General features: G+C 39.3%; 3 protein-coding genes across 3 annotated transcripts in view; 2 read left to right on the forward strand and 1 right to left on the reverse strand.

The window, feature by feature from the left end:
• Positions 1 to 567: 567 nt before the first annotated feature.
• On the reverse strand, positions 568 to 3,136 carry LOC104959777 (uncharacterized). Its single transcript, XM_010787673.1, has one exon. The coding sequence runs from the start codon at positions 3,123 to 3,125 to the stop codon at positions 2,034 to 2,036; it is 1,092 nt and encodes a 363-aa protein (XP_010785975.1). The 5' UTR covers positions 3,126 to 3,136; the 3' UTR covers positions 568 to 2,033.
• A 633-nt stretch (positions 3,137 to 3,769) lies between these two features.
• On the forward strand, positions 3,770 to 8,514 carry bud23 (BUD23 rRNA methyltransferase and ribosome maturation factor). Its single transcript, XM_010787674.1, has 12 exons — positions 3,770 to 3,945; positions 4,723 to 4,760; positions 5,388 to 5,483; positions 5,655 to 5,737; positions 5,998 to 6,094; positions 6,205 to 6,301; positions 6,379 to 6,429; positions 6,518 to 6,603; positions 6,839 to 6,884; positions 6,977 to 7,038; positions 7,820 to 7,909; positions 8,085 to 8,514. Exons 1-12 carry the CDS (start codon positions 3,898 to 3,900, stop codon positions 8,137 to 8,139), a joined length of 849 nt encoding a protein of 282 aa, XP_010785976.1. The 5' UTR covers positions 3,770 to 3,897; the 3' UTR covers positions 8,140 to 8,514.
• A 693-nt stretch (positions 8,515 to 9,207) lies between these two features.
• Positions 9,208 to 21,373, forward strand: part of LOC104959779 (syntaxin-1A) — a 47,077-nt gene continuing 34,911 nt past the window's right edge. The window contains exons 1-2 of the mRNA XM_010787675.1: positions 9,208 to 9,602; positions 20,805 to 20,882. Of these exons, the coding sequence (XP_010785977.1) occupies positions 9,573 to 9,602; positions 20,805 to 20,882 (108 nt within the window). The 5' untranslated portion in view covers positions 9,208 to 9,572. The remainder of the gene's footprint in view (positions 9,603 to 20,804; positions 20,883 to 21,373) is intronic.

The following is a 21,373-nucleotide window of genomic DNA, read 5'->3' on the forward strand; positions in this document are numbered from 1 at the left end:
AAAATAATCTGATCAAGTAGAGCTCTCTATAGAGATCATTTGTTTCACATGTATGTATTCTGTATTAACTGAGGTGTCAAACGTGAGGTTGCGTGGTTTTCATTTGTTTCAGTTTATATTATTAAATGAAACCGAGTCAGCCTATCTTCCATATTCAGGCCCTAACGCTACCACACATTTTTATTATGAGATCTAGTGCAGCAGTATCATAGTTCAAAGGGTTTGACTTGTTTGACCACTACACTCAGTTTAAACACTGACAACTTGAAAGAATTCTTTACCTACAAAATGTCCATTTGATTCTTAATGACTCAACCCATGTAACCTTGAATTCTTGAAGAAAACATGTATCTTTCATGCAAGTAATGAATTTAAGTTTTGGGCCATTTAACAACGGCAACACTGCATCAAAACTCTCACACAACTTGTAAAGTATAATCCAAGTCTCAATTTCATTCACAGTTCCTTCAAAATACATTTAACAAAACATGTGTATTTTTGCTTGAATCTTCTATTTAAAAGAGGCATGCCTGCACAAACTTCAGACTGTCTATGCAGAATTGTCTTAAATAGTAAGGGAAATACTGAGAATACAACCAGATAAATGAGACATTAAATTAACTACTTTCTATTACATATACACAAGTTATGGGAGTGAAAATATTTGGATATAGTTTTACTGTTGTGAAAGTTCAGCCCCATATACTTTCATTCAAGACAAGTCTTTTTTAATTATTCGTTCACTATAGGCATAAGGAAAAAAATAATTCTCCTAGAATTCAAGGTAATAAGTAACTCACAAATATTCCTTCTGTTGGCGAAGTATTCCTTTAATCCCAGAAATGAAGCATGTTGGAAGTTTCTACTGGGAAGCATCTTCAAGGAAATAAACTGATGTATTATCAACAATAATCTCTCAGCAGACTTCCATACCATAAATGAGTATCGTCCATTACAGACTTTAAACACAGAGGCCTCCATCTGAAGCCTATGATGATTTGGATGTGCTCAGGCGCCCTCTAGAGGTCAGATCTTATAGAATTGCAGAAAAAACACACGCAAAGCATTCTGGGTAATCACCAACTATGATCTTCATTGATAAATAAAACTTATTTAAGAAATGTGAATCAAACTGTTGTAAGAGAGTTGGTTTATACAGTTAACCCTATTAAAAATAAACAATTTAACATCATATACAGTAGATCGATACACTCTCAAAAACCTGGAAGGTGTATACATGTGTATTCTTTTTCTAATAATCTTACATTTGCACACTTCAAAGTGATTTCCTGAATTACAGATGCAGTGTGTAAGGAAAGGCAAAGGCATTGTGCACGTTCCAGCCTCAGACATTCAATGTTCACATCCTTGCGCAGCATGTGGGTGAAAGGACTTAAATGAGAGCTGCCAATAAGGGTGGCTTGGCTTCAGACTTGTCCCTATGGAAATGAAATAAATAAGTGCAGACACAGAAACTTCACACCTGGTGGTACAGATGTTGATGGCACAAAAACTAAACCTCCATAACAGTCTACATCAGCTTCTTGGGATAAGGAGAGTGACCATTTGACAAGATTGTAATGATGTCTCTGAAACCATAGGTTCAAATAAATCAACGGTGAGAAAGCCATTAAGAGTGAAATATAATATTAACTGTACATACGATTTTTAAATGTTCTCTCTCTTGACGTTTCTGATTTATGATCATTCAGCACCCACTTTTTAGGTAAGTGTTTTGCAGTTTTTGTTTCTGCTCGTTTTTACAGTCTTAAAGTGAATGAATGAGGAAAAGTAATATGCTCAGTTGCTGTTTTGAAACAATCAGCTAATGACCAATCTTTGGCCTCTAACCAGTGATTCAGCCTTTGTTTGCTCATTAAAACACAAAAAATAAAATCATCTTCAACTGTCAAAAACAGTGCAACACTTGCAAAACACTCTGAGGTAGCACTCTCTCTCTCCCCCTCTTTCTCCTCCCTGAGAGTTGTAACATGCAACCCCAGAGAGGCACCCGCCAAGGTGCTGCATCTATTTCAGGATATGCTGAGATTCACAAAGAGAGCGCCTGCCATGGTCATCAGCACTATCATAGTCAAGTCCAACTTTCTTCCCTCCTTCCACTTGTTGAGGTTCTCCTTCTCCTGCTCCAGCAGGCGCTGCTTCCTGGCTCTCATGTCCTTCTCCCTCTGCAGCTGCTCCCCATAGTGAGCCTGATAAAAAGCATCGAAATCAAACATGGTCTTCTTCCCAGTTTGGGAGAACTGCCTGGTTCTGTAGTGTTGCTGATGTGGGGGGGCTGATGATTTGCTCATGGTCTCTTTAGAGGAAGGTCTCCCTGCACTGTGAACATCTGACCTGCTGAGGATCCCATGGTCATACTTCCTCCTGAGGCCAATGTTTCCCAGCACTGTGTAGGCCTTGCTTATATCAGAGAAGCGCTGCGTGGCCTCATCGTTCCCTGGGTTCTTGTCAGGGTGGAAAAGAAAAGACTGCTTGTAGTAGGCTGTCTTGATCTGGGACTGTGTGGCACCAGGGGACACTCTGAGAATGTCGTAATAAGTCGTCCTTGCTCTGTTCATAGTCGGAGCCTCCTCTGAGCTGCGGTCACTCCTCCAGCTGTAGCTTCTGGTAGATACCTGCATGGTATTAGGATGGGCTTTCAGACGGCTCCACCTGTCTGACCCCTGCCCTGACCTGAAGGTGTCAGGGTGGATGAAAACAGCTCCTCTGCTCCAGGATGTCATCCTGCCGGGCAGCAGTCTCTCCTGCTGCCTCGCTGAAAGGTACAGGGATGTTGTGTGAGTGTTAAGTCTCTCTCTGATACACCAGGATGAATCCAGCTCCAAATACCAGACACAGCGCAAAGTCCCATTTGTCTGTGGACTTTCACTTGTTGTCACTCCGGAAAGTTTCTCTGGTTTGAGTCGTGTTGCTTTGCTTCTTGTCACTGGCTGAACTTCAAGATGTTGGTCCCGGGTTGACTGCTCTCTACACCGGCTGTCACTGAGGGAGTTGACTAGCAGAGGACCGGGACTCTCTCCGGTGCACACCGACCAACTCTGGCTGTTTCTGAGGGCGGACAGCCGGTAAGCCCCGGTCCCCAGTCTATGACCGACCTCTGCCATTTTACCGAGAACGGAACAGTGAGCTGGCCGGAAAAAAACATGCAGCATCCGGAACGTCAAATGACGAGGAGCCAATCAGAGTCAATGTTTACAGGAAGTACTTTCATAGTCGGCCAATCATTTCGCAGAAAACGGCTCCATAACTTTTAGCCTACTGATATATAACCTTCCATAACAGGTCTGGTATTGCACTAATAATAATAATAATAATAATAATAATAATTGTATAAACTAAATAAAAAAATTACTGAAAGGGGCAATTCAGCACAATGAGTTATTTAGGATTAGTATATCCTTTTAGTACTTTAGGCATACTTGATTGGTTAGATCAGATGACCTAAGATTTTCATCGTCATAACTACAATGTAGCTATATTCGTATGACAAAATAAAAAACCTTGAACCTTGAACCTATACTTTTCCTTAGGTAACATTTTGTTTGAAAGACTTTTACTTGTAGTATTTTTACATTTTCGTATTTTATTTTAAATAAAATACTTCATCCACCACTGCAAACGATACACTGGCAAAAATATATATAGTAGATATTTAACAAGTTCAAAATGTACCTACCTGTTTGACCAGTAGATGGCGTCTGATTTTAAACTGCTTTTAATACATTTAACGAAGAAGTACTTCTTACGTCGCTTGAATGTGATGTCATTGTTTTTCACGTGTGGACCGTAGGCTATCACAACACTTAGCTTGTTGATGAACAGATATTACAAGTTAACTCTTCATCTTTAGATACAAACACAGACACAAGGAGAGTCATGACCTCCAACTGCCGGCGGCCTGAACACACAGCCCCTCCCGATCTGGTCAGTAACCCGGATTATTGTAGTTTTCAGATGCTAAGCTAACAGCAGCAGTTTGGTTCTTTAAAGGGAACCCTTGGTATAATAATATAACACTATGAGCGTTTTAATAGGGCACGTGATGTTGGCTTGATGATTGGCTAACTATTGAGTAGTTAAGTTATTGTTGTAATGGTGTAATTAACTGTAGTTTAGTAGTTTTTGATCAACGTTTTGTGTCCTGTCTTGTGAATTGAAGTCGTTTGTAATTGCTAGATATAGAGAACATAGTTAAAAGGTATTTTGGTAAAACCAAAAGTTACGAACATGCTTCGGCCTACATTAAAAAAGCACGATGTTCTCACTGATTCTAACGTTATAGCTTAATGATCACGTCACAGGCTGAATAGGTGAAAACAGGAAACTTCCTCTGGTCTTTGCTGCAGGTTAATAAACATCTAGGAGGACACCAGGTTGTGTGAATTTAGTGAGTCAGGAAGAGTCAAGAATGAAACTCATTTTTTGAATTGTCTTTATTACACTGAATTCATTCTTTGATTCTTAAATGTCTGTTCACATTCTAGAAATGTGTTGTTGCAGTGACTGACAGGTTATTTGTAGTTTTATGTTACTACTTAGGTCTCATTTTGTAAGCGAAAGTGTCTCATAAGTCTAAATAATATAAAAATGACATAATGTAATGAAGATACACAAGACACACATTTAGATGTCTGCTGCTGACAGATGTTTTGAACAGTTGTATTTAATTGAAATGTTAATGATGTGCTCTTATCCCCACAGTTCTACAATGAAGTTGAGGCAAAGAAATACTCTCAGAAGTGAGTCTGATGAAATGTGTGCATAACTTCCTTTATCTGTGGTCCCTATGTTCTCAGGACCCCATCCTATTCTATAAGTAAATATGTTTTTTTCTATAATATGAGCAGCCCAGGTGTATTTTGTAAATAGAAATCATTCAAAAAGACAAATAATAGTTTGGGCAGCAGATACATTCAAGAGATGCTTCATAGAAAGAAAAATAATAATGGAGCAGGGTGGTTAAATCTCAAACCATGAACGTTTTACTGGGATACGGACACTGCTAAAAGCCCCACACTAACCTAAAGCTAGTTTGGATTAAAATGTTTTTTTTTTTTATCACAACATCACACAATTAGCAAGTTAGGGAGGCGATTGTCTGTGTTTTTAGTGTATACATTCACTTAACTATTTAAAGGTGTATGTATACAAATATGTACAATTTAAGGATGGATATTCCCTTCCAAAAGAACATCAGACAGGGAATATTTTTTTGTTCTGTGTTGAGACCTAGCTTAAAATCTATTGAACCCAATATCATTTATGATGGCACTTAGACACATTTAATGTTCACCTTCATTGTTTAAAAAGGGCCAGAAGTCACATATTAACCGTTGCTCAAAACTCTGTGTTTTGTTGCGTCACAGCTCTCGAATGATTGAGATCCAAACCCAGATGTCCGAGAGAGCTGTGGAGCTTTTGAACCTTCCCGAAGGACAGCCATGCTTCCTGTTAGATGTGGGGTGAGTGACACTGACTTTGTTTGTTTGTTTGTTTGGCTAGTTAACAGCACTGCAATAGTCTCGCAGTGTTTGAGAATTACCTCACCTTTTTTTTTATTTTGTAATGTCCAGAATACACTTATTATGTGAGATTGGGATTTTAAAGACTTGTCTCTCTGTCTTTTGTCTCAGGTGCGGCTCTGGTCTCAGTGGAGACTTCCTGTCGGAGGAGGGACACTACTGGGTCGGAGTCGACATCAGCACTGCAATGCTTGGTAAGTTTAAACTATCACCTTCAACAAGAAGCAACAGAAGCATGGGCTGGATTATGAACCGGTTTAATATTGATATTAAATAAACCTTCATCTCATCTTTCAATAGACCTAAAACAATAAGTGTGTCTTCTTTTAAGTTCAGTGTTTTGCATGTTACACAAGATACATCAGAGGTTTCAGTTTTAAGCCTCTAAGCGACATTTAAGGAGATGTCGGCACATTTCTAAAACCTTGATCAAACCCTGTCTTTCCTGTAACAGATGTTGCACTGGACAGAGAAGTAGAGGGAGACCTTTTAGTGGGGGACATGGGCCACGGGATGCCGTTCAGACCTGGGACATTTGACGGTTGCATCAGGTGAATAACAAAGCATGACTTTTGAAAAAAAAGAAAAGAAGGTATCCTATTTCATTTTTAATAATTTCTGACTCTGTTTTTCATTTAACGTTTGAATTATTCCACGTCAGTATCTCTGCTCTGCAGTGGCTCTGTAATGCCGACAAGAGGTCACATAGTCCTCCGAAGAGACTCTACACCTTCTTTAGTACTCTCTACTCTTCTCTGGTAAGGTTTTTATACAAACTTCCAGATACCATATTTCAAAATGGAGACAGTTCCTCTTATTGTTCTTTGTCTTTCAGTCAAGAGGCTCACGTGCCATTTTCCAGCTTTATCCAGAGAACTCAGAACAGGTGAAATAATGTAGTGCATAGTTGATATGAAATATGGTGTTTTTTCCGGGTTCATTTTCTTACCATCAGTCTTCTTCCCTCTCTAAAGCTTGAGCTGATCACGACGCAGGCCATGAGGGCAGGTTTTGGTGGAGGTATGGTGGTGGACTACCCCAACAGCAGCAAAGCCAAAAAGTCAGTACCTTTCAGAAACTAGGCTTTTATTTTTGATATATTTAGCTGCAGCCCTCTTTGAGTGATTCCCTCTTAATGTCCTGTGAAATTAGCAGCAGTGTAATTGCAACAAAAGGCTAATTAGAACATATTGAATGAACTGTTTGTCACATTAGCCTCTTAATAAATGATCACACATTAATACGGTTGGCCTGATTTACTCCTTCACTTACACACACATTTATTTTGTTTCCAGGTTCTTCTTGTGTCTGTTTGCTGGAGTTACCGGTTCTCTTCCCAAAGTAAGAAACAAAATATTTAGTGGGTTTCGGGGCATCTGTGTTTCATTATAGCTACATCATTATAATTGTTATCTTTTTGTTGGTCTTTTCAGGGATTGGGAACAGAAACGTCAGACAGAGCTGTATCAAACCAGGTCCAGTATTCAGGACAAAGGTAAAGATATTTAGACAAATACTGATTATTGTAAGAGTTTGAGGAAACTGTTATCTTGGTTGAAAGGAGCCGAGTTTGTTTGACAGTGTTTAACAAGATTTATTTTGTAGTAAATGTAATAAAAAAGATGCAGAGTGATGAGATGCACCCTGAGCATCAAATTAATATTGTGAAACTAGTGTGTTACTTACTACTGGAAATGTGCATCTAAGGCCTTTTTTACTACCAAAACATTTTGTGAATTTCACACCTATACATTTTAATGAATTGTTTGCAAACTGATTACTTAATTTGCTGATTTTTTTTAATCTTTTTTGAGAGTTTTTGGAAAATCCCGGCCCATTTTTTGGAATGAGAATATTTGCTGGACAGAGCAAGTCATTTATAATCGGGCTCCTAGAAATTGTGATCAACATTTTAAATGTAATCAATGAATAAAAAATGTTTTAGTGGCAGCACCACTTTCTTTATTGATTTGTTTTACAGCCTTGTAAAAAAAGGTCTTGGCCCTGATAAATGCAGGTTGAGTCATACCTGCTTTAAAGAGTCCTAAAGACCGAGAGAAATCTCCAAAGGGTTGTCGTCCTGCCTCACTTAAAACCTGTCAGGCAGCTTTTCCTCCCTTTTACATGGTGATGTTGAAGTTGCTCCTATTGATTAAATCAAGATAATTGATGGAAAAACATTTAGCATAAGATCTGAGGAGTTTTGGACGTGGTTTACCACAAAGGCCACGGTGCAATTTAAATAAGCTAATCATCCACACTTTGTCTTTGTGAAGATGTCGTTTTAAAGGCATGAAGGGGAAATCAGCGAAGAAGGGACGCGATTGGATTTTGGAGAAAAAGGAGAGGAGGAGAAGGCAGGGACGGTATGTACTCTGTATGTGGTATAAACTCTTTCAGGACAAATAATTTTATCTTGTGCTGAAATATTCAGGCTCTAAATAATGTTATATCATTAGGTTAACTTAACTGAATCCCTGATTGGCTGTAATCTGTAACATTGCTGACGCCTTCTCTCTCTGCTTTGTGTTTGATTTTCAGGGAGGTTCGAGCCGACACAAAGTACACTGCACGTCAGAGAAAACCTAATTTCTAGCTCTGACTCATGCAGCTGTGCCTTCATTAGCTCTCGCCTGTACCACCCTGAACACAATCACCATTCAAACTGCAAAGTGTTTGGACGTAATTGTACCCACTCTTTAAAACAGGTGGATAAGATAAGAAGTAAAATGCTATTATGGCTGATCCATTTTACATCTGGTTGAGTGTATAGCAATTTTTCTCACAAATGTTTGTCAAGATTGCACTCTCCATGTTCTGGTTGGCTGGACATGGACAGACATCTGTAAAATCTTGCAGAGGAGAAAGATTTAGCTTTGACGGCAACAATAATCTCATAGAATTAAAACAATTATCATAAATTATCAAATGTCACATTTTCGATATCTGTTTATTAAAAACCTATTAAAGATATTTGTATTATACTCACTTTTATTCTCCTGAATATAGAATCAATTTAACTGTTAGTTAAATCCCTCCTTTTCGTAATCCTGTGTCACAAAAAACACTCTTTTATGGAGATATGAGATGTAGAAAATGACAATACACTTGAAAGTTGTCCTATAATAAACTGACAGCTCATTATATTATGAGGAAGGTTACAAAAAGGAGAACGTCTCGATGCCCAAAACAGTTTTGCTCATAATGGGGAAATGGAACCAAACAAAGTAAACACATTGCTGCTGCAACTACTATTACTTACGTTTTTGTTATGGTTTATATAAACTTTATTGTATAAAATAATAGAAAAATGTCGACAATTGATATGGTAGCCTACTTATGTTGGGTATGAAGGAAGAAAACAAAATATACTATAGTTATGGATACACTGAAAAATCCTAGCTAGATATATGATGGTATCTTAGAAATGACTTTATTACATAGTAGTAAAAGCAATTCTAAGAAACATTTCAAAGTCGGTAAGTAGGCTTTTATGTAAACAAATATTTAAATGTTGAGGCCTTTCGCTGTTTCCATATGTGTGCCTCACATAAGGCCAACAGAGGTCGCTGTGAGCTTTGGCACGAGGGAAGCCATCCACCTGGGCGTTATCTCTGAACCTGCTCAATAGATAATCAAACCCAACACAGATCCACCAGACTCTCTGAGAAGGCGGTCATTTACTGTCAGTCGTGCTTTCAATATGTTGGATTGACTTTAACGGTAACAAATCAACTTAAAGCGGGGAATTATTTAAAAAGACAGACCAATTAGTGCGGTTTATGGAGGAAGTTCAGGGTGTGTAATGGGTTAACGTCGGCAGGCCTCTCCTCACCTTTAGTGCGCGTCACCCGGCTCCGTAAAGTGGTCCCACCATCCGCACCGAAGGGGCGAAACACCGCCGCCAGACGCGCACCTCTCCTCGGTCTGACTCGCATCATCCTGCCGGTCTCCACCCCGGTGCTCCATCACCGCACGCGAACCACAAAACACCGGGAACTGAAGGAATAAGTGTGATTTACCGCAAACATGAAGGACCGCATGCAAGAACTTAAACATGTAAGTTACTGTTTGATTCTTTTAAACGACCACTATCCACCTGCTCGTGGAGTAGGCTAGATGGTTTATAAAGACGCTTCTAGATGATGTAAAAGCGTCTTCTGACGGAACAGAGCTGTGTGCGCTCACTGAGCAACAGTTGTGACGCTCAGGGGTCTGATGGAGGCTGAAATGTGGGTTTTATAACAGGCAACAGACCCTTATTACTCCTGTATGGGTAAAACGGATGAATGATGTGTGATTTTTAATCCAATTAAAAGTAATTTCCTCCTCAATCTCGAACAAAAAAATCGCTGTGATCTGCCTGCCTAAATTCTTTAAGCAATTTGTATGCTATTTCATATCTGGGACTCAAAAGGGAGATTAAAGCATAGACATTCCTTTTAATTAATAGTGTTTAATCAATATGTGGTCTTTCATTCAATATGCAATGTTCAGTGTCAGCATTGTGTGCAATCTATTTAGAATCAATTAGCTATTCAGAAACAGTTGAATTGTTAATTGTGTGCCCTGTGAGGAAATATATTATAGTGCATTAATAATTGTTCTGTGTGTGCGGTTTGATCGATATGTCCAGCCATGGGTGCGTGATTTGAAAAAGGAAATTGTTCCCAGCTCGCCCATTTCACCTAAATGTCAGCCCTCTGCGCGTCACAGGCGCTCTCATCAAAAACCTTTTACCCCCCCCCCCACACCGAGCACAATGTGTTGTCCTTTCTGACATTACTATTGATAAAAGAGATGGGGGTTTCATTGTGAAATATACTTTTACTATCTAATCTCCGCAATTCTACCCTCATCATCTCCAACATATTCTTCCTCGTGAAAATCGTGTGCGTGTGTTTTAAAGTGACCACTGTCAGATCTATTTATGTAATTGGCAGTTACCCTGGGGAGTCAGTCGGGCAAACAATTTACGACTTCTCAGTTTTTAGTGAAGATCTAGCAATGAATTGGCCTCGAGGGAGACAACAATCATTTGTGTGATGTGCTGTGCAGGGTCGGTTTGTGCGTGTGTGTGTGACTCAACAGCTTCACTGAGAAATCAGGATCAACTGAAATGTAATACCGGTTGCTGATCATATTTTATTTTTTATCATATCATTCATGTCTGAGAATTGGCAGCTGGAGCAGGCCCAGCCAGACCAATTTCATCAAATACAGGCCAAATAAAATTGAAGTGAATTGCATGTCACAGACCGTTATTTCCCACCAGCACTAGGTTGATATTGTTTCCCATTTGCAGTTACTTGACTCTCATGCAGATGTCTCAGTGTGTCAGGACAGCACATTACAACAGCACAGTGTCAGATTCATGGGATTGTATTTAAATGGCTGCCTACTGCCTAGGGCTGCAATTAATCATTATTTCAATATATATTAATGGGCTATACAGCTCCCAAAACCTGAGCCTGCTAAGTCTAAGTTTATCTATTTGCTCATTGCAGATTTACAGTTCTGTTCTTCACTGAGACTTCATATTTAACCCTTCGCTTCCACCTACCCTTGCTGGATTGTCACTGGACTTTGTATCAGATTTTCAAACTGGAAGACGTGTGGCTTTTCTCGAAATATTTTTCATTAAATCAATGAAGAAATGAACATGCATAAATATATTCATTAAGAACACATTTGTGTTGCAGCCTTGTGCTTCATTCATCAATAGTTATTATAGCTTTAATACCTGGAGACTGGAGATCATGTAAGCCAGTGTTGGGTTATTTAAACTGAGTCTACGTCTACAATTTGCCACTTCTGAGAGTGGTAGTGAAAACAACTGATAATGCACTACAATTGTTTCTGCACTAATCAACTGTGGTTGTTTTGGGGGGATAAACACAAAATGATGTTTGCTACCCTCCATACACGTCTTCAGCTGTGTACACCTAAATGTGGCCTTTTATCACAAGACACCCCCATCCGAGAATGGTCACAGGTGATAGTGCCTGCATGTTTGTCTTATGGTTAGTCTCTAGTGGGTCAACTGGCAGCCCAAACCTCATCTCTTCTATTCAGCTGCAGACAGTGATTGCTCTTTTCGGTCTCATTGGCGAATTCTTTGAAGGCCCCTCTTTGGGCCTGGCCTCTGACTCCTACTTCCCTCAGGAGCTGTGCAGTTGAACAGGTTACAAAACCCCTGCATACCAACTCAACTGGACACACTTTTATATTCCTGCCTCGAGTACCATCTGCCTAATGACGAAGACACACCAGCAGGAGTGGCAGCAGAGGTCAAGGTCTGGCATTTCCCAGTCTTTAACTGCGTTTAGATGGCATGAGCTGAGAGACAACTTCTTAGCCCTCCGTTTCTCTTCTTCCTGGATGTTGGATGGTAGGTGTGGTCTGGACATTGTAGCCATGGTGGTTAGTCTCTTGCCCTCAAGTTTAGCTATTAGACACCTTAGTTCTTTGTTTTCTTGCCACGTACATCACACTTGTGCTAGGCTCGTTACCGATGTGTTTTAAAGGGCAGTGTGACTTACTGAATGTGATGGTGGAAGTATTGACTTTTATTAGGAAAGTGATTCAATTAAACTGCTTAAACTCTCTCTTATTCTGGAAGGTGACATCTGGCCAATATCAGTGCTGTTACTGAATGGATTTATTTTATTTTCATTTGTTACATTTGGATTGTGTACTGTTTTCTCCATTTCATTTGGTTTGTCGAGTTTGAAAATGTTTTTTTTTGTAAGAGTTGCTTAAATGGTTGTAATAATCAGTAATTTCAGAAAACATATTACAAAGATATCACATCATTTTCACATAAAACCAAGATAACTGAGCTTTACAGATTGCGTAGCTTCTGTGTCTTTGTTTTGAAGAGTCACACTGCTAGTTGAATCACCCTTTTTATGTGTCATTTTGGCAGGAAATTGAGTTTTGTTCATATTTGCGTGGTGGAGGTTCTGCCTCAACATTGTCCATATGCATATAAAGCTACTTTATGAGCTCAGCACGTGCCTATGACTCTGCTCTTCCAGAAGCTCATTAGATTGCTGCCTAAAAACTGTCAGTTTCAATAACTAAAAGGCTCATGCAGCCTCTCCTTACCTCGTCCCATCATTCCCAGTCGGCCAAACTTGATTTAGTGACAGATGGCGCAGATGAGAGGTTTTTCTCAGTAGTCTTCAAGCTCTGGAACCTAAGGTTGATATCTGGTGAAAAGGTTATTGCAGATTTCACAAACATCAGGAACTGTTATCAATCAAATGTGATTGCTTGATTCCTGACGTTTTATCAGCTCTGTCTCTTTCTTCTTCTTCCGTCTTGCCGTTTGATTGACCGTATCTGCCTCTTTATCCATCTCAATCTCTTCTTAATAATAACCTGCTCCTTTCTTTCATCCTCTCGGTAATGCTGAGTTTCTCCGTTATTGCTCTTTGCTCTCGTCCTATCCGCAGTTTATCAGATGGCTGCCCAACACCCTTTTCTCTACTTTCTCCCTTCTGTCTGCTCCGTGCAGCCTTGCTATGCAGTGTATTGGACTAGGCAGCTCGTATGGCGGGGTTCTCACTGTCTTTGCCTGTTTGGCATTAGCGTGACAAATCAACTAATAGGATGGATGTGAAGCCCGACTGAGATATTCTGTGTCTTTTACACTTTCATTTCAATATACTATCCCCTATCTTTTCTCTTCCACTTGTTTCCATGTCCTCACCTTTTTCTTCTGTCCTTGACCTGTGTTGACACTTTGTAAGTGACGCAAACAGGGAGAGAAAGAAAAAGCCATGCTGCTGACTGCTGTTGAATTGCACACTGTAGAGGGTCAAAGGTTTTATTTATCCTCATTGAAGATTCAAGCCTCTGCAAACAGTTCAGAAACCAGCAACAATCTGGTTGTGCTCCACAGCTGGGCTTTTATCCTTTAAATCAGACACAGAGAGAGTGAAACGGCAATGCACTGTCACCATCCTACATTATCGTTATTAGTCGTGAGAAAGGCACAAGCATACGCATGTTATTCATCAATGCATAGAGGCTGCATAATAGCAATAATGAGCTGTGAAAGGAGTGTGACTGACACCTATCTGTTGGCTGCTAATGGCTATTTTTTAAATGTGTGAATGGTAGACCCACTTAATCATCCTGAACTAGGCTATTCTTATAAAGTAAGGCCTGACATGAGGGCTTGTGTTAATGGACGTTTCTTGAGCTGACTTTTACCTTTTTTCTGAAAATCAATGGGTCATTGTTTCTTTTTCTCATAAAGACTAGCTGCTCCCTTGGCATTAGCTAATGGATATCCTGATAATAAATAAAGACCTTTCTGTTATCAAACTGTATCCGTCTGCTTGAGATTAGCTTTAAGTCCTCTTTGATACTGCTTCTAAAATGTAAATTATAATTTGCAGTCCTCCCCTTTCACATCATTGTATAATCGATGACATCAGAGTAGTTCTTCAGATAACGTCTTTTATCACAGATACTCGTCGGAGATTAAGGCTAAGAAGCCCTAAGTAGCTTTGTTTGACTTTCATAGGTGGTAATCTTTTATAATGATTATATATACAGTATATATATATATATATATATATATATAGTATGTGTATATATATATATATATATATATATACTTGCTAATGTGAGGCTGAACAGGGACTTTTAACTAATCACGCAATAAAATACATTATTCACCATGGTCCCCACCTTCCACAAAATGACATATATATTAGCATTTACCAATCTGGTGGCTTGATTGACAGAAAAATGTTTTTTTTGGGTTCAAATATCCGCTTGCAATAGGTTTTTGACCTCTTGGGGGCAGCGAAAGCCGTGAACAACAAACTGACATATTATCACGTTTGAAGTTCGTTAGACAAGCTAATTCTTATTTACACTTCTAGCAGATACAGGGAATATTATCATATATTTGGAGTTACATATGAATTCACCTTTTTAAGCTACATGCTTCACTAAGTTCTCCTGCTCACTGTGTTTCTCGGCTGTTTGGGGCGGAGCAGCTAGCACATGTTGGCCTTTTACAGGTTTTCCAATGAAAACATCTGCCTGTTGAAGCTGAAAACATAAAAAAAAAAATTCCATGGCTTTTCTAACTAGTCACACTATATCATCCTCATGTCCACAGAAATCCTAATTCTAGCTATTTTCTGAAATGCTCTATGCTGTTATGAGTTTTTTCTTGAGAGGACTGTTCTCTTCTTTAGGTCAATATTTTACAAATATTTCAGAACTAAAACAGGAATTGAATTAGTCAGTTGACAGACTATTAATTGGCAACAACGTAGTTAATTGATTGATTCACAAATATTTTTGCAGTTCCAGCTCTGCCTTTTTTCTCTTCTAAACTGAAACTCTTTAGGTTTTAGGTTTTTTTAGACATCACCTTGGCAAATATAACATTTTTCAAACTGTTGTATTTCTTTGCCTCTTTCCGCCTCTATTTTCTTTAACACTTTTCTTGGCTTTTCTATGCATTTCTGCTCCTACTGTTGTTGCCCCCGTTGAATCTTTTCCTGCCATGCATTGTGTTACATTCCCCCATATCTCCAATATAATTGTGTTATCGGCACACTGGTGCTATCATAATCCTTCATGGTCAGCGAGGCTTTCTGAATATGTCCCACAAAAGAATAGGGGGAAGGGTCTGGGGGGTGAGGAAGAGCCATGGCATTAGTGGTGACAGCACAACTCTTTTCTCTGCCTGTGATCTGTTATTAAAGTTCAGCTGAAGCTTCTGACATTTTCTCAAACACACACACACACACACACTCACTCACTCACTCACTCACTCACACACACACACACACACACACACACACACACACACACACACACACACACACACACACAATGAGCAACATACAAGTAAATATCCTCTATTTAGTGTAAAAGGTCAGTCCTCTCGTCAGAGGAATGAGTTATCAGTGTGAGAATTGGCAGTTACAGACATTTGGATTATTTACTGGAATTGGTTGTCATTAACTGGTATAGACACACTATTATTGTGTTATAAGAGATTATTAACCATGTCGCAGTTTGTGAATTTCTATTTAGATATGTTTATAATGGAATTTCTTTAATTATTAACTTAAGTTCAGATAAATGTAAGGTAGGCCGAGGGCGGAGAAAGATTGGATGAAACGCAGCTGAAAGAAGAACAACAAACAATACAATGTGTAAAAAGATGAACAGAAGAGGAAGAGACTGCAAGAGGAAGATTACGTTTATTTGTTATTCTAACCTTATCCACATTGAAATACACTGCAACAGTATAAACTGTTTCTCTCAGACAGAGACTCAACGTAAATCCAACATCATTCATTTCAGTTTGGTTAGATAAAAGGTTGTTGAAGTTATCTTAAGGAAGGATAATGAGATGTTAAAGAAGAAAAGACAAACACAAAAGGATGTGTGAGAAGGGGGTGCGAGACAAAGGTAACGGAGTCCATTTTGTGTGGGCCAGCTGCTGTAATGTTCAGTAGTGAAGCTGAAGTCTGGAGGAAGGAGGCGAGAGAATGACAGAGAATGAGAAAGAAAATGATTAAAAGGGGAGGACGTTGAGGAGGATTGTTAGGATAAAGACCATTTTTGCACATGCACACACCTTGACTCTCTGCTCGCTCTTCTCCCACCCACATTGTTCTTCTTCGTGTTACTGCTGAACCCTGCTCGCTGCCGGCAGGGCTGAAAAAACTCACCCTGTTAACCTCAGACAGATCGTTTTTCACTGGAATGCAAACCAGAAACTATGCATATATTTCAACAAAAGAAAAATCCAATATAGAACATTTCAGCAAAATGATGTGCACGCAGAGCCGAGACAGCCAAGAGGCCTGTCATGAGGCCCCTTAAAGAATGACAATTACATCTCCTTCATCAGCGGACATTCACTGAAAAGAATACTCGCATTCAGCATTGAAACGTTTACTGAGAAAAAATGTGTCTGGTTTAAATTGCAGTGGGTTTTTTTGACGAAAAAACTAGTCTGTATTTATATCAGAAAGTTATCCATTGGAGTGAATTGATCAACTATAGTGCACATTATTTATTTTATTATCTGAAATCAGTGCGTGCCCTGATTTTCTTCAAAGCTTGCTCCCTGCACGGTCATTTAAAAGGAACTGACTGAGTTTTACATTTGGCTGGCTCCATCAATCACTTCCTGTGTCGTCTCGTTACCCACCCTCCTCCTTGGTTGTGTAATTATCCTGTCTCGATAGCCCCACTATGTCCTCCTCTTCCTTCAGCCGCTCATTTACTCTGACATTCAGCCGGGCAATCAGTCATTTATAGACCAGTGCTAATTTGTGGTTTTGCTGTGTCAGCATCAGATCTCTGCTCTGTTTACTTGGTAAACTAAATCCTATAACTTGCTTTTATTTAGATTGTTTGATGATAACATATTTGCTCTAAAATGACATGCTAAATGTTTGTTTTTTCTAGTGATGAACTAAGTTAAACCTGCACTCATTATAAAGTCTGTTTGGATACGATCATTAGCTTGATACAGGAGAGGGTGAAAGGAACATGGCTATTATGTGTGGTGTGTCGATGTGCTGCGAATGCACATTCGAAGTTAGAAAACGTAATCCAAATTACAGAAAATACTTGATGTGTATATTTGAGTATTATTTATTTGTTTTGTAATTTTGGTAACCTGTCCCTATGGTCAGGATAATGGCACGTTATATTGGATGGACAGTAAATTCATGTGACTGAAGAGCATTCACATCGTCTGAAAATTCAAATTGTGTGAAGATAGCTTGCATGTCAATGCATCTATATATCAATTAAATATTGGGATTAAAACCTTAAATGATTTTGTATGATGTGAGGCATCTTATTTGTTTGACTTTTCTGGCATGTTCTTATTAATATTGCGTAAGAATGTGACCTCAATTTAGCATGATTTGGTCCTGAACTATAGCCGATTTTGACACTGTGTTAGCAGCGATGATTTGCAAATGGAGCACAAAAAAACTGCAGAAAACATAAACTAATAATCCAATTTTAAAGTATGTGTGTGTATTTTAGTGAACACACATCCATAATGAATGTTACCTCGCTGTATTATGGTAATAAATCTCGTTATGCTCCCAGTATTCCACTGTGCAGCTGACACAGATTGTTATGAGTCATTTCTAATGGGAATGCAAGAAGCTGCTTGAATTGGCTGCAATACAAAGACGCAGGAAACAGGCCTGCTATAATATGAAAACACAAAAAGATAATAAAGGACTGCCCACAAGGGTTTCAATCTTCACTTGAATTGTTTTCTCACTGCTCTTCTCTTTCTAACTCTCAGATAAAACCGTGAAAAGAGTCCGAATGCACTCACAGGATAAAATCCCTTCCTCTCCATTTAACCTGATGAACCCACATTGATTACCATAATCAACGATATAACATTCATTATAGATGTGTGCTCACATACTTGAACATATTTATTATTTACTCAGCTTTCCCTCATTAGTCAAATACTAACAACAATACAATACTTGTTTGTTCTCCCTTGGCAAAGCCTTTCTGCTCCCACTGTTTGAAAATCTGCTTTCAGGCTCACTTATATGCTCACATGCCCACAGTGTCTCTATAATCCACCTATTGCACATTCAACTACACTTTCACAGTTTTCAATAATTGTTATGATGCCCTGTTTCTCCTCTTCTCTTTTTTCCCTACTCACAGCTGTGATTTTGCAGCCTTCACACTTGATGCCTGTTTTATCTCTCGTTCTTTCACTGATGGACTATATTTCCGGCTTCTCCTGTTTATACTGGATGTGCAGGCACTGCCTTTTGTCTTTATGGAGCGACTCCCTGCTGGCACGGTGCCTAGAACAACTCTCTGATCTAATAAACAGCATAATCAGGCCACTTCTCCTGCCGGGGTGTTTCACCCGAGAGCAAACCCCAGAGGCAGAGGGAATTGAAGGTTTATGGCTCTAACGGGGACCGGCTTGTATAGGCCTCAAGCCCTCAGTGTGTTAACCGTCTGTTGTATATTATCAGTGTGTCAGCTGCTGTGTGCATGTATGTTTGCAAGTCTGGCTGAGAGCAGCTGCTATGTGTGGACAGTGAAGTCTGTAGGCTGAGTCAAGAATGCAACACTAAAGTCCTCTCCCAGTGTCTTTGTTGCTCAGCAGGAGGTTCAGATCTGGAGGTTTGGGGTACAGCTCTTCTGCCCTCATGACCACTCATGGAGAAAGCACACCAACGCCCTCGTCTCTCTGCAGGAGGAACAGCATCTCTCTGTGGAGGAGGAGAACATTACTGAGCTTATTCTGATTCCCTGCTTGTCCTCCTCCTCTGCCTCCTGCTGCTGCCGCCTCTTTCCTCTCTGCAGTCCCTCAAATGAACCTCATTGCCATACCAACTCCATACTTTAAGTTATAAATGCCATGTGAGGTGTTTTGCTCCCCACAGAGCTACATATGGTACACCCACCATATTGGCTGTTGTCATGACAGCTGAGCGTATTACGGATAAGCTATCAGATTGTGTATTTAGGTTCATTGTTTTGGACCTAAATACACATTTTGTTTTCAAAATATTTAGGTACTTTTATTGAAACCAGAGCCTTACAATCCATGAATTCAAAAATGGTCTCCTTTCAGTGGGTTTAGATTAGCGTGATGAGAGGCTCTGCTTTCCTCTCACTTGCTTTTCACACCAATTGCCTCGCCATCTCTCACCGAAATCTGTTCTTTAAGACATTTTTCTCAAGAACTGGTTCCTCTGCCACTGATTTTCTCCACATCTTTCCTGGCTCCATTTCTATATCAGCATATCCCATGTTAACTCTCCACAGACGTGATTTGGGTTTGAGTTCAGAAGTAAGAGTGCATAATAATCCTTCTGTTATTGCAGTTAAAACAAGACGGATGAGATTCAGTTTAACGTTATGTTACAGAACATGTTTTCTTTCAGTGTCTGAATTTCATGGATGTATAAACAGTCAAAGTGGTTTAAAACCTTCATGGCAGACAAGTCCTCCCAATTTATATGATGATTTCTCCTGCTTCCTGCACTCTCCGCTGCTGGACTAATGCATGCACAGTAATGTGTTTGGACCAGCTATGGCTGGCATCCTCTTGTTTTAAAGAAACAATGCTCAATGGAATATTGCTTTTGTCTTGTACAAACATTTTATAGGAACATTTAGAGTTGGGAGGGTTGGGTTTGGCGGAAAATTGGAGGTTGTTGGGATACTGTATACCTTAAGCTTATTATTTACAAAACAATCAGGACATTTATTGTTATACGCACCATATACGATCCTGTAGCAACATTATTTAGCCAGAGGCTGCAGAGAGTATTCCTTATTTTGCAGATTTATTTCAGAATTTAGACATTTATAACATAAGATTTCAGAAAGAAGAAAATAACAACTACACCCTCTCATCTCAGCGTTGATAAGCAAATGGGTCTCATAGACTACTAATGGGGAATTGAATTAGTTTGACAGACGCACGATGAATGAGATGACACAACATGAGGGCCCTGCTAATGTAGTGTATTATCTGATGTGTGTTTAGAAATGAGCATGTATTTCAGAATAAATCACTTGGTAGGTTCTGGAAACTCTGGAAACTATCATGTAAACTTTGGAAACTATATAGACATAAGACAGCCTAATCAGTTATTTTCGCTAACATTTGTCGCTTTGTTGTACTTTGAGTTAGAAATTGAGAAACTAAATATTGTTGCTTCCAACCTTTTAGAAATACAATATATTCCTTATTTGCAGTGAATATTTAGACATATACAGTGAACATTTACAATTTTAGAGCAGCAAAAAACCATGCAAATCTCTTTTGTCAAGTCAAAGTAATTTCTTGAATTCAAAAACCTGTAGTTATTTTTGATGAAACCTTATTCCGCTCTTGTGATCTTCCTTGTGCTTTCTTCTTGTCTGTATTTGCTTTCCGTAGATGCTTGTGCATGAGTGTGCAGGCTGGAGTTTGTCAAATATGCTGCTCCGAGGTCCTAATTCAATAATATCTTGCTAATAAGTCGACCTGTGGTTCTAATTACAAATGTCATTAGCTGCTCCTTGTTTCTAATCAGCTGATGGGTGTAGAGGAAAGTGGTAATACTGCTTTATTTACCATTGACCTGTGCCCTTCGTGGTCTGGTCGTGACCAGTGTTACTGTAAAACCAATACATCCTACATTTCAAATTGAAGTTTACAAAATTGTTGTTACATAATATTTCCTAATTGTATGTGTGTTTGTGCAGGGGAAGGAGACGACAGAGGAGGAGGATGAAGTCGCTGTGGGGATGGACAAAGGCTTTATGGATGAATTCTTTGAACAGGTTTGTTTATCTCACCGACCTGATATCTCCATATTCTCTCTATCTTTCTATCTCTGTGTCAGTGACTATTATTCCCTCTCACACATTTACCAGGTTGATAGTAGGCTGATAACTCGCCATCTTAAATTACAGTTCAGGACACACTACAATCTGCCTGGTTATTATTTATGTCCTCATATTGAGTCTAGTTTTTCAGAGATCTGTAATCAATCTCTTCTCTGGAGAGCAGATATGATTTATAGCTAGCGATGTTGTTGCATGGATGGTCGTTTATTTAAATTTGATTTGAAACAGACTTTATTGATTCCTCATCATAACACCGCTTGTCCAACATTGATGATTTCACTTATTTCTCTCTCTTGTCTTGTGCATACCAGATACTGTATGCACCTTTCCTGAATCTATGCATTCATATGGGAGTCTGTTCTCTGTACACACTGTTCACATGTGCTGGGAACACGCTGAACATCATGATGGCTCTCAGAGGGGGG

Source organism: Notothenia coriiceps, unplaced genomic scaffold (assembly GCF_000735185.1).
Source record: "Notothenia coriiceps isolate Sejong01 unplaced genomic scaffold, NC01 NC01_scaffold00031048, whole genome shotgun sequence".
In the NCBI taxonomy this organism is placed as follows: domain Eukaryota; kingdom Metazoa; phylum Chordata; class Actinopteri; order Perciformes; family Nototheniidae; genus Notothenia; species Notothenia coriiceps.